Source organism: Arvicola amphibius, chromosome 17, assembly GCF_903992535.2.
Source record: "Arvicola amphibius chromosome 17, mArvAmp1.2, whole genome shotgun sequence".
Classification (NCBI taxonomy): Eukaryota; Metazoa; Chordata; class Mammalia; order Rodentia; family Cricetidae; genus Arvicola; species Arvicola amphibius.
The window spans coordinates 34,071,719-34,084,842 of record NC_052063.2 but is presented as its reverse complement, the minus strand read 5'-3'; the positions used below and the strand labels follow the sequence as shown (position 1 = coordinate 34,084,842).

General features: G+C 46.6%; 1 protein-coding gene across 1 annotated transcript in view; it reads left to right on the top strand.

Annotated features, from left to right (window-relative positions):
- The first annotated feature begins 7,379 nt into the window (after positions 1-7,379).
- The window catches only part of Lrig3 (leucine rich repeats and immunoglobulin like domains 3), a 48,427-nt gene continuing 42,682 nt past the window's right edge, over positions 7,380-13,124 (top strand). The window contains 1 exon segment of the mRNA XM_038314533.1: positions 7,380-7,880. Within this exon segment, the coding sequence (XP_038170461.1) occupies positions 7,645-7,880 (236 nt within the window). The 5' untranslated portion in view covers positions 7,380-7,644.

Sequence of the window (13,124 nt, the reverse complement as noted above, 5' to 3'; positions counted from 1 at the left end):
GGGATTTGGGGGTGGGGGGTTCAGAGAAGCTCAAATGACAGCAAACAGCAGGTGGGATTCATTTCCAGGAATAAAAGGATGAATGCTCCCCCACACCCCCAAAGTCATTCACGTCTGAGCGAACTGTCCTGGAATGGAGGACCTTGTCTGCAGCAGACAGGGGTGCCCGGATAAGGCGGCAGGATGGCAAATTCCCCCTGCATCTTCATGTTCAATATTTCAGAGGGAATCTTTTGTATTTATATGTGAGCACCACAGGAGTACGTAAGACCTTTCACTAAAAATGTTTATGATTTTATTACATTTGTTTATTTTGTGTGTGTAAACCGAGACTGCTTGATCATTTCCCAATTGCTCAGACCCAAATAATCACGCAGAAACTATATTAATTACTACACTGTTTGGCCAATGAATCAGGCATATTTCTAGCTAGCTCTTACTTACATCATGAATTAACCCATTTCTATTAATCTGTGTATGGCCACAAGGCTGTGTTTTACTGGTAAAGTTCTGAATGTCTTTCTCCCTCAGCAATTACATGGTGTCTCTTTGACTCCGCCTACTTTCTCTCTCTTCGGATTTCCCACCTGGCTTTGTTCTGCTAAGCCTTTGCCTGGAACAAGCTTATTCATTAACCAATGGTAATAAAAGATATTCACAGCATATAGAGGGGAATTCCACATCATGTGTGTGTGTGGAGGGGGGGGGGGAGGTGTGGGTGCGCGCGCACCAGCATGGAGGTCAGAGGACAACTTGTGGAAGTAGGCTGGCTCCCTCTACTATAAGGATCCTAGGGACTGAACGCTCACAGTGACAGTGTAGCAACACGCGTCCCCGTGCGTAGGAGCAGAAGCTGAATGTAACGCAGGGCACTGGATACTGAGAATGTCAATTAAGGTGCAGCAAAAACGCACCTTAATGGCTAGGCAGGCCTATGTAAATATAAACTGTCAAAGGAGACGAAACTGTAAACAAAAGCAATAAATAAATCATTTATGAACACACTCATGATTTGGGAATGCTCATTAATTCTTAGAATAGTGTACTAGACTAACCATTCGTCCAAGAAGTAGAAGAAAAACATTTCACAGGTGCCCTTTATAGTAAATATGTTTAATGATTTGTTTTGACCTCGTGGCATATACCATAGCAAACTGAGTTAATTCATAACTTCTTGAGATGGCATAATACGATTCCTAATAAAATTCATATAGTATGCTACCATAACACATAGATTTAGGATCTTATGTGAGGTCACAAAATACCTTTTTTTCTATTCTCAATTTCATTATCATTTAACAACTTGAGCGTCAGTGAATTCCAGGACCATTGTTAGTAAATACTTCCAGCAGCGAATGGTTTTTGTGGTTCATCCATTTGACCTCTCCGAACAATGAAAAGAGATTGGCAACTTGAATAAAGTTGTCCAGGCTGGGTAGATGGCTCAGTGGTTAAGAGCACTTACTGCTCTTGCCGAGGACCCATGTTCCCAGCACCCCCATGGTGGCTCACAACTGTCTGTAACTCCAGCCCCAGAGAATCTGTAGGCACCACATGCTCATGGTGCATGCACACACACACAAGCAGAAGCTCTCTCTCCTTCTCTCTCTCTCTCTCTCTCTCTCTCTATATATATATATATATGTGTGTGTGTGTGTGTGTGTGTGTGTGTTTGTATATAATTATGTATATTATATACTGTATTATATTTTTATTATATAGTATTATTATTATACTATAATAATCATATATATTATTATTGTATATCTATAAAACACATTATATATTAATATTAAGGATATAACTTTATATGAGACTTTGAAGTTCTGCAGTTCTGCTACGTAGCACAGTATTGTTTTCGAGCCCTTTTCAAGAAGAGGAAAGGGGAGTAAGGAATCATCAGGGTACGGAGAGAGATGCCACTTCACCTCTGACCTCTCCCGTCCGCTGCAGGGACTTGTCATGCATCTGTCTTCTGCACTCCAGAGAGAAGGGCTGGTCTAGGGAGGTCTTTAGTGTTTGGGATGTCCCCATGGATCTTGAGGACTGATGCTTGCTGGGGGTTGGGAGTGGACTGGAGGGATTGGGGGGGACCAAAAACACCCTAAGGGCCCTTGCTGGGAAGGAGGCTGCACCAAGGGAGTCTGGTGAGTGCAATGGGCCCTCTGCCTTGGCCCAGTTGCCTAGTTCCCTCTTCAGACAACCAGGATCCCAGGGCAGGTGGTGCCCAGTTGATTTTCTGGGTATCCACTTTTACCCACAGTCTGAGTTTTCAGGCACACATTCTTCCTAGAGGGTGATTTGATAACTAAATGAAATATAAAGCAACCTATATTTAATTTGTAGCTAAGTCCATGTTCAGATAACAGCATTTACTTGTAATTCAAACACCACACAGTCTGCCGACTTGAGAGAAACCGGTGGGTAGCCAGCTCCTCCTTTCTAGCCGCTGATCTTTGGAGAGTAAGATGGTACTTCGCATATGAAACTGCACTTTGTGTGTGCCCGAGTGTGCGCAAAGGGCGTGAGGGGAAGCCTGGCTAGGTTACTGAGCAGGGGGCATTTCCTCCTGGCGACACTAGTGGGGACTTTTACACTTTTATCTTTCCCTCTTTTCACGGTTAACAGGTCCACAAACCGTGTCATTCATCGTGACGATAAGGAGAAGGCGAGGCGAAGGCTGTGCAGCTCAGCTCCACGCCTGTCCTTGGATGCTAAAACTGACAATCTAGCACCTCGATTACTTCTTATCTCTGAGTCATTGGCCTTGCCAGCACTCAAGATAAGAAAGTCTCTCACTCGTTCAGCGGGGGAGAGAGAGGGAGAGAGAAAGAGCGCCTGCGTTAGTGTGTGCCTAACAGTGAACCAAGTCACATGCTTGTCAGAGGCAAAAGGAAAAACAATCAAACCAACAAAAAATCTGACCACAAAATAGGCAGTAGTAGGCACTTTGGGAAATAGGACTTTTGGTTCCTGGGGGTGGGGAGGAGGCGATTATAAATGAGAAACTGGTGTGACTTCAGGATTTTCCACCCGAAAGTCAATTTTCATTTTCCACTGCCCGGTGACACCGTGACTCTCAGAAGGAAGAAGAAACCGACGCATCATCTCGTTCTAATAGAAATGTTGAGCGCCTCCCAGTCAAAACAAGTGGGGCTACCTCCTACTCCAGCCATACTGATTAGACGGCAGCCAAAACAACTCAACCAGCCGCAGGTGCCGCATGTGCACCTGAGGGAACATTAACCAGAGCGGATCAGCAATCCACTGAGCTTCTCTCAGGGGCTCCAGTTATTAATTTGGGGAAATCAACAGAATTCTTAGTTCACTTTTGCGCCACCGTAACAGAATCCCCACGACTTTGTAATTTATAAAGAACAAGGATGTATTTCTTACGGTTGCTGAGGGGGCAAAGTCCAAGCTCAAGGCACCCACACCTGGGGAGGACTTCCTGTTGTAGCACCCCCTAGTCTTTACAGAGTTGGGAGAGCAAAGGCGTGGGAGAGGAGGAGGGGCAGAGGAGACCAAACTCAACTTCACCACAGTTCACTGTCAGAGAAGCAGACACGCTCCCACTGGGAAGGCAGTACAGACCACCACCACCCCAGAAAAGCAGAGCCAAGCTTCTGGGACATAATTGCTCTTGGAGGTTCCCTCCCAATCCAGTCACGTTAGGGATAAATATTCTCAGCATTGACATTGGTAAACATGTCCAAAAAGCACGGTGCTTTTCTTCATCTATTCTCCAGGGACTTCCCTTTCAGTTTTATTTCCTGCGGAATACAAAGGGATCCGTAGAGAGCCGTGGGGACCCTCAAATCATTTTTTTGGCTCCCGCTGTCACCCTAAATAGACACCTACCTACCCAGTTAAAAACTTCTCTCTGGCCTTTGCTTGATGAGGGCCTTGGGAGGTCGGAAAAAAAGAAATACCTTGCTTTACCTGTCTATATAGGAGAGCCGCCCTTTCTACGGACGGCATGATCAAAGGATGTACTGAGATAGGCAACGCGGCAGATCCTTTCCTGGCTCTGTCTTCAACCCCAGTTGTCATGTGACCTTCAGTGCAAGAGTAAAGCATACCCATAAAGCGTTTTTCTCTGCTGCTGCTGCTGCTGCTGCTGCTGCTGGGTCTCCAGCAATCACTCCAAACCACAGCGGGATCTTACATAGGCCTGCGAAGCAATCTGTGTGATGGGCTTTCCCTAGAGATCCAGAATCCCCCTTCCCATTGGGAGAATGTGCCCGTCCATCTTGCATCCTGCAGATGTGACCCCAATGCAATGTTGTTGACTTAGAGGGTATTTTGAAGGCTCTGGCTTCATGACTGGACAAATGCCATTCTGACCGCAGCGGGTTCCCAATAAAAAGATAAACACGGGCTTTCCCTCATCCTCTCTTCTTCTCTCCCTCCCAGTCTTCCTCTCCTGCATGTCTTCTGCCATGGGATGGTACAACAGGGAGGCCTTCTCTAGATGAGGACCCCGAATCTTGGACTTGTTAAATGTTTCCCAGCGCCATGTTCTGTTACAGGAGCATAAAATGAACTAAAAGCCTCCTTCGCATTTTGACAATTGTTTATTTTTTTCTAGTCTAATTTGACAACATTGCTTTAGTGGTTACCCTTAAAGTATATTTCCCACCCTCCCAATTCATTATCACAAACATGAGTGTGTTTCTTCTGGTTTTGCTTGTATTTATTTGGCTATCTCAAAGCTCAATTTAATTGTGTAATTATAAATACAAACCAGTCTGGACCCTATGGAGGACCAGCTAGCCACTAACTGTCAGGAGCACACAGGCAAAAGAGTGTCATAGGGAGAAGCTGGTGCTTTAGCAGAGGCCTAGGCCACAGCCAGTAGGTATTGTGGAGAGGACAGAGGGTGACAGGGACTTATCCAAGAAGCTGAATGAGGGGAGCCTGATTTAAAAAAAAAAAAAAAAAAAAAAGCTTTGATTGTATTCCTAGGTAGCTGATTAGGAGAAACCCAGTAAATGCAGTGGGAAAACACGGTGGGGGTGGGGGAGTCCAGCAGAGCTAATGGAAGCCTGTTTAGCATGGTCGCCCAAGCAGATGTGCAAACGGACCAGGCTGAGGAGGGACAGAGTGATCTGGAGAACGATGAAGTGTCAGGTCGAAAGAGCTTTGCGATGAACCGGGAGAGTTTGTGGGTTGGGGCATGATAGTCAGCAGCAAGAGGCCATCAGAGACCAAACACAAAGACAAACTGTATAGGTCACTCGAAGAATTTCAAACTTTGCTTTGAAGACAATGGAACCCAAGAAAGAAATCGGGCCGTGGAACCGTAGGCGGAGGCCCTGATTTGAGTTGTCTTTGCATTGTGAGGAAAGAACGGGAGTGCCAGATAGGAAGGGGGTGTGGCCCCTGATCTAAGCCAGAGCCCATGGGGCCCGAGTTTGCGTGATGGAGACAAGCTATTTCCTGGTTGGCTTCAGAGCGTGCCGTTTGGTTATGGAGGTGGTGCTGAGGATGAAGGGTGGCTATTTAGGACCCGGATGGAGGGAAGCACCTTTGTTGGAGACAGTGGACAGAGGAAGAAAATGAGTGACGTTCAGAGATGCTGAAGTGTGACTCTAGACATGTCACATCTGAATACCCAATGTGAGGTGACCTGTAGGTGCCTCGTAAAAGTGTGTGTGTGTGTGTCTGTGTGTGTGTGTGTCTGTGTGTGTGTGTGTGTGTTATTTAGGAGGAAGTTCTGGACTGGCAACCAGGGTGAGATATAAATAAAAGCACAGAAGTGCAAATTTAATTCATGAAGAAAGTAAAATTGAGGGTACACAGAAAAAGGGAGCCCCATTGCCAAAATGGCGACAGACTTCTGATTGTCCCTGATACCGCAGGAGCAAGCCAAGGCACTCACATCACATAACGGGCATGTGTGTACTGAGATCTCACTTGGTTTGAGAAATTTCAGTGTAGCAAACCTGGCTTTTCTTATGTAAGGTACTCAAGCAACACTAACCAGGAAAAAAAAAATCCTTAGCCCAACTACAGTGAACACAATTCTAAGCAGAGACCCTATAATTATAACTATTGCTTGTCCATCGTTCTAAAACGTGACACGGTTACAGGCAGGTGGAAAGACAGGGAGGGGACATCTTACTTAAACTAGGGTGTGTCAACTCCAGTCTTCCATGTCCCCAAGTATGGCAATGCTCACACAGGTACTGGCTACAGTGACAGTCAATGGGCATGGGGTTAAAGTCTCAATTCCACCAGCTATTTTTTTTCCACATCAACTAGCATGTGAAGCAGTGCCAGCCACAGACATGCATGGGCAGAGACCATGCAACACTCAGCTTACAGAAACTGAGCATGTAGTTCGAGCCACCCTCAGCCTATGAGGTTTCTCTTTAGGGCCTGCCACTGTCCCCAAGGAGGGGCTAGCAGAGCATCTCTGAGGTCTCCATCACTTCAACACCTTGCTGCCCAGGTTACCTGTAGGAATGCCCAGACAAACCTCACTCGAAAGTCTTGTAGTTTGATCCTATCTCCTCCCTCAATATACTCCACAGATGGGCAAGTATGTTTAATTCTGATAGCCTTTTCAGTCAAGATCACCCAAAGCCAGGTAGACCAAGGTATGTGTATTTTTTTCTTTCAAGGTCTTAGTGTATATTACTGCTCTTAGCTATTGGTGGAAACCTGATTGCCAACTCGGGTTTATTAAAAGGTCATTTCCACCCAGTTCCATTCTTGTTAACCAAACTACCAGATTCAAAATCATATTGTCTTGTCTGTCTGTCTGTATATGCATGCATGCATACATACATACATTTGAGATGGGGTCTCACTGTGTTGCCCTGGCTGGCCTGGAACGCACAGATCCTTCTGCCTGTCTTCCAGGACTGGGCTGCCCGTGTGTGTGTGTGTGTGTGTGTGTGTGTGTGTGTGTGTGTGTGTCCGATTTGGGGGCATAAAAAGATTCCACTGACATCAATACTAAAACTGTTTGTTCATCAAAGCCTCTGTTTCATCTGCTTGGAACTAAAAAGCTCCCTCACACCAAAACTACTTTGACTGTACTCCCTAAAGTTTCCCCAAGTTAAATCCACCTCTGAGCAGCAGCGGACTCAGTCCTCCGCTGGCTCGTTTTTGCCCTTCCATTCCATCTGATCTGTGGTTCCCAGGACATAGCGGAGACTTCTGGCTGCAGACTCTGGAAAATGTAACTCGGAATTTCCTACAATCTCAGCTCTACTTTCTCCTGGACTCCGGCCCCAGGGGTTGGAGCCTTGTTATTGTCACGTGGCCGCGGGCTCCAGGCGGGCCAATGGGCGAGCGCCCGCCCGCCTCCGCGCCCCGCCTCCCCGCTCCGCCGCGCCGGGACTTCGCGCCCCGCCGCCCGCCGCAGGCGGAAAAGTTTCTCTGCAGACGTTCGAGCTCTCGGTCGCCGCTCGGGCTGCTCGCACCGCGACTGGCCTTCCTTCTCTCCTGGCTCTCCCGCTGCGCGCGGGCATGCGAGGCCTTGGGCGCCGACCCTGAGCTGCGAGGAGCACGAGGCGGCAATCGGTGTGATCAGCCCGGTCAGGGAGTCGGTGCTCGTCGGGGGAGTGGGGGGAGGAGTTGGCACGAGGCTACGAAGCTCCGGGCCGAGCGGAGGCGACGGGGTGCGCGGCGATGGGTGCTCCCAGGCTCCGAGCGGCCGCGGCGGCGCTGGGACTGCTGCTTTGCGCCGGGCTGGGACGCGCCGGCCCTGCGGAGAGCGGAGGCCACGGGGAGCCGGGGCAGCCCTCAGAAGATGCTGCTGGGCGTCCGTGCCCAGCCGTCTGCCACTGCTTAGGGGACCTGCTAGACTGCAGCCGCCGGCGGCTGGTTCGCCTTCCTGATCCTCTCCCGGCCTGGGTCGCCCGCCTGTGAGTATCAGTATCATTCCCGAGGGTTGGAGGGGACGGTCCGGGCCGAAGGGTGCGGGACGAGTGGAATCTATCAAGGCCTGGAATCAGGGTTCAGTGTGCGCTGTGTGCGCCCAGGCCGCAAGTGGGGTACTTAAGTCTCCCTCTGCGTCCGCGCAGGTGGGTGCTTGACTCGCCACTCCAGGGCCAGTGTACCGAACGCCCGCGACCGCAGGAGCCAGTCTGTGAGACCCCCGGATTTTACATGTGGGAAACCGGCCCAATCTTAGCTTTTCAGTGGTGTAGAGTCCCTGCCTGTCCCCAGTTGCTCCATATGTATGCGCCTTTCTCGTAGAACCCCGTGCCTCAAGCTCTTGTGGTGCACTTTCTTCCCCTCTCCCGTGCGTAATTTCACACTAGCGGACCATCGGCCTTCCTCCCGGGCCACTTTGTAAAGTGTGTTGGTTCCGGTGCGAAGTCTGATCTCCAAAGGGAGGAAGTAGGTTTTCAGAACCGACACCTCTTTCTATAGCAGCGCTAGGAAGGTTGAGGGCCAGCGCCGAGTGCTGTTTGGCGAATTTTAAGCTGAGAGAGGTCACTGCCAACTGTTTGGAAGAACACGGAAGAAAATATTATTTACTTGAAAATGCGAGTTCTTACAAATGTCAGCTCTTCTTTTTTTCTCTCCTAACCTCTAATTTTCTTAAATTGGAGGGGGTTGTTTAAGCCATAAGCAAAAAAATAAAAGTTGTATGTTATATTAAAAAATAGTTAAAATAGTTGTCCTGGTTTTTTAAAAAAATCAAATTGCACTTCATACTTAAGATTGTGAAATGTAGGCCTGGTGGAAATTCTCAGCACTTTAACAATCGCAGTAGGTCTTGACAACAGTGGCAGCAGCTTTGGTCTGGCAGCTTAAGAAATGGTGTTTTTGAAGCAGTGTGCCAGCCTAAATCCTTTCATCAGTTATAAACTGTTGACCATCAAACAAAATGCCTGGTTTAAAAAGCAGTTTAATAAGGAAATAGAATTAACGAGAATTGGATTGATATTTAATGGCTGATTATGGAATGTCTGATGTAGCAGCTTTTATTACTCGTGAAAGGGGAGATAAAGGCTTGAGCCTAAAGCAGGAAGACTTTCAATTAGTTGTGGCTAATTCCATTCAATTGCCTCTTGGGGGTGGGGTGGGGGGAGGTCGCGCTGCTGCGTTCATGCTAGCAGAATGGCTCCATTGAGGACATATGGAATTGAACATGTGAGTGCCTGGGGGTAAACACCTATGGATAGTAGAGGAATGAGAGAAAACGCTAAAACGGGGCTCCCCTGGACTGCTTTTCGACACGCTTACTAAGTCTAACTTTATCCGGTAGTTTCTCAATGACAGGTGGCCCATTAAATGCTGTCAGTACACAGTATTGTGTTTTGGAAATTTAGATGCATTTCAGAAAACCGTGCAGACCTGGATTGGAAGTTGAGTTGAATCGCAAAGGGGGATTCAATACCTATTTAAACGTTCTTAAAGGGAGCTGACCTAATTAGGATTTTGTTTTGCAGATAATTTGGTGGCACACTAAAAACAAATTACAGTTTATTTGGTTAGCACAGTCTTTAATTACATTTCCGCCAGTAGTAAATTGTCTCAATACAAGTCCACATTCCTTAAATGTACGTGAAAATACATTCCACTTGTATAAATAAGCACTTAGTTTCTTGTCAGGGGCCCTGCTGTGATCGCTCATTGACCAGCCTTCCCATTCTTGTACTTGGGTGACTTCTGACCATCTTTGTAGGTGTCACCAAACCATGTGGTCTTAAGTTCTTTATTGCCAGTGTTTCTTTTGTTTGTGTTCACAGCCCTAGAGGTCTGTTCTTCGCCTCAAAGAAGCTCAAAAAGCAACATGCAATTGAGTTCTCCCCCCCTGTTATTTGGTGTATTGCAATAGGCGGTGTAAGCTGCTGCTAGTTAAACCTTACTTAATTACAAAAGCTCTTAAGGAGAAGGCTTCCAAGACCAGGCGCGAGGAGAGAATGTGTATTGTTAGCACAGCTTACCTTTTTCTCGGGAAATTCAAAGAGCAGAAGTTTGTCTTTGGAATAGTTGATGGGAAAGTTCAGGAAAGTATGCTGCCTGCTCTTTGTTTCTTTTGTTGAGTTTGCAACTTATGAACATCTGTGCTCTGTGTGTGTGTGCGTGCGTGCGTGTGTGTGCGCATGTGTTTCTCACTTTATCCAGTTGTTATTTATTGACACAGGAGCGCCTTGTGTGTGTGGAAGGCTGAAGAGTTGGAGCTAAACAATAATAACACTGTACTCACTTCGGCTTTTAGAACAAACCTGCAGTTCTTTCAGGAAAGTGGCTCTTAAAAGCGTCACTGCTTGGAGCCTCGCTCAAAAATCTTTGTGCTTCCAGGGCTCTGAACCCAAAGAGGAGGGCTTGTTAAAACGCATTAGTTAGCCAAAGAGGGAAACTTGTTCGATTGCCAACTGGAGCCTCAAGTGTTGTTAGGCTCTAGCTGGAATTTCAGATGATGTATCTTATCACGTGGAAATGTTTGAGCTCTTAACAGGGCTGAGGCGAAAGTCCGAAAGGTAGCTTGTGCTGGCGTGACTTCTTTGGTGTTGGCCTGTTTCGAATCTTCTGGAACTGACTCCAGCTGGGGGGTGGGGAGGGAGTCCTAGTCCTTAAGGTTCCCACAGCTGTTCTTCTATATTTTCCAGACCAAACCTCGAGCATTGCAGGCTGATTTATGAGTCGCTTTGGACCAGTGTTTTAAAACAGCTACAGCCTGCCTTTGTGTTTTTCGGCTACCCATGTTTCTGCTGAGTTAGCAGCTTGGGCAGGCCTCTGTGGGGTTAAGAAGCTCCAGCTCCTCTGTCTTTGCATTTTCAAATTTGAGTTGGAAGACAGATTTCCAAAAGCAATATGATAGCTGGAACCGAATGTCGTAAAATTAATAATTTTCACATACGCTCGCTCACTTGCTGAAACGAAGAGCGACTGCCATACACAGGGCTTGACTTTCCCAAGGCTTTGCCCAGTTGCTTTCTGGGTTAATGCCTTGCCACCCATACATTGGCCTCATCCCAGCAAATCTCGTAAAAAGTCAAGTTCGCCAGGGACAGTGTTCTTTCATGGAGCTTCACACAACAATGAATCCGCCCTGCTATTGAATGGGTTCTGTCCTGGGTTCAAGAAAACACTGACATTTTATGTCCGGAGTCTCTCAGTGTTCCATCCATAAAAATAATATAGGGAAGATGTAGGAAATGTGGCATGTAGGAAAGAGAAAGCAATTACTTCTGAAATGTATATTACTTTAAAATCTAAATCTAGGTAAATTAAAAGTTCCATGGCTTTCAGTATTTAGTAATAAAAGTCACTTAAGAATTTCTTTTCTTTTCTTCTCCCACATTTAATGTAGTTTTAATGGTATACAGAGCTCAGGATGGAAGCATTTGCAATAACTGAAATGTGTATGACCGCCAGCTGCTGCTGGAAGACATGAAACCAGTGTCCCCAGAAAGTGCACTGGGCTGCAGGCTGTTTCCCTGGTTTAGATCCTTTGTTAGGGGCTGGGGTCTCACCCCTATTACTGGAGGAAAACCTTCAGCGCTCAAATCTCATTCCTCCCAGGATTCCTTGTGAAATAATCCTTACAATGAGCTTTTCTTTTCTTTTAATTGAAAAGAAAACCAACTGACTGAAATGTAAATACCAGATTGCCGCCCCCCCCCCCCCCATGCCTTCAAACACAGGAAACAATGGTGGGGTGGGGGCAAGCTCAGCATTCTTGAGTTAAGTAGGTCCAAATGACTGTCTGTGGAGCGAGGCTAACGTCCCAGGTGGGAGACTCTTTTCTTGGTCATGTTTTAAACCATGTGGGCAGTCTGTGACTGTCTGGGGGTGCTAAAGGCACACAGGTTTTGTTTGGCCGCCAACGTGAGTTGTTGGGCTCAAGGCTTGATGAACTCCAGATGGACTTGAGCTGGCTGGGTTGTGAGGGGAAAGTGTCTGGCTTCAGCCAGCGTGGTGAGCATGCACAGCAGTGGCTGTAATTGCAGGATTTTTATAGTTTAAAACGGAGCCAGATTCCTCACCCCCCCCCCTTCATGTTATAACTCCTCCAGAACAAATCTACTCATGTCTCTTACTGTCTGGTAGGTCTCTAGGCAAACAGAGCTTGAATAAAATCATTTCAAGGGCCTTTTTTTTTTTTTTATTTTGGTTTAAGGTGAAACACAAAAATCAGGGCTCACCCTCAAAACAGAAAGCGTGGAAAATGACAGGGTCCTTAATTTCGAGTTGTCGCCTAAGCAAGCAGCGACACCCTTTCTCTGAGTGTGTGATTTCTGTGTTTCTGTTGTCTGTGGGAGGACATTCTGAGGTAGGTAGCGTGGTTCATGCTTGTCAGCAGCTAACTTTAGTCGTCTAAAACTCTGGTTATTTAAACGCCTTCATTTTAAACGCTGAGGAATTAACTTAGGATCAGCCAGCCTCTTCCAGAGGGGAGCTTCCAACCACATTGCACGTGAACCTCATTACCAGTGATTGTTCCCCCCATTTCATCTTCATTGTACTGCTTTGGAGGAATGTAGATGGGATGTGAAACATTTGTTGGATTTTGTTACTTCTGCCCCCCCTGAATCTTGGTGCTGGATAAACTTTCTAACCCAGAGCACTGTATGGTTAGGAGTTAGTTACTTTCGGTATTTTGATGCCTATGGGAATTGTCACTAAATTTGACTGGGCCTTTGAAGGAGAAGCACGTTTCTTTCAGCGACTAAAATGCGGTACCACTTGCCCTGCATTATTAGATGGCTGTTGTGGTTTAAATTGTGTACTACGGGATCGGATATTGAAATTCAGAGAGTTCTTAAATGTATCCTTTTGAGCATGTACATTCAGGGCATGTGCACTTGCACACACACGAACATACCCTGTACTAGTAATCTAGTCCCTTAACGCAGAGAAACAACTAAAATAACTAACTCCCCATGGGCGTCAACCTCTGTTCCTTTGGCTGCAGTAAGAGCATGGTACTTAATATTTTGATAGTTAAAATGTTTCTTCGGAGTCCTTGTTTCAGTAAACCTACCTAATTAACCACTTTTCATAGTCTATGATGTCATTGTATCAAGTTGAGGGTGGGGAGATAGAAGAGAGGGTGAAGCAAGCTAAGGTTCATGAAAGGTCTGTTCACCATGTGCCAAGAAACAGCTCTTAAAATGCTTGTGGGCTTCAAGTATTTGAATCTGCCAGCC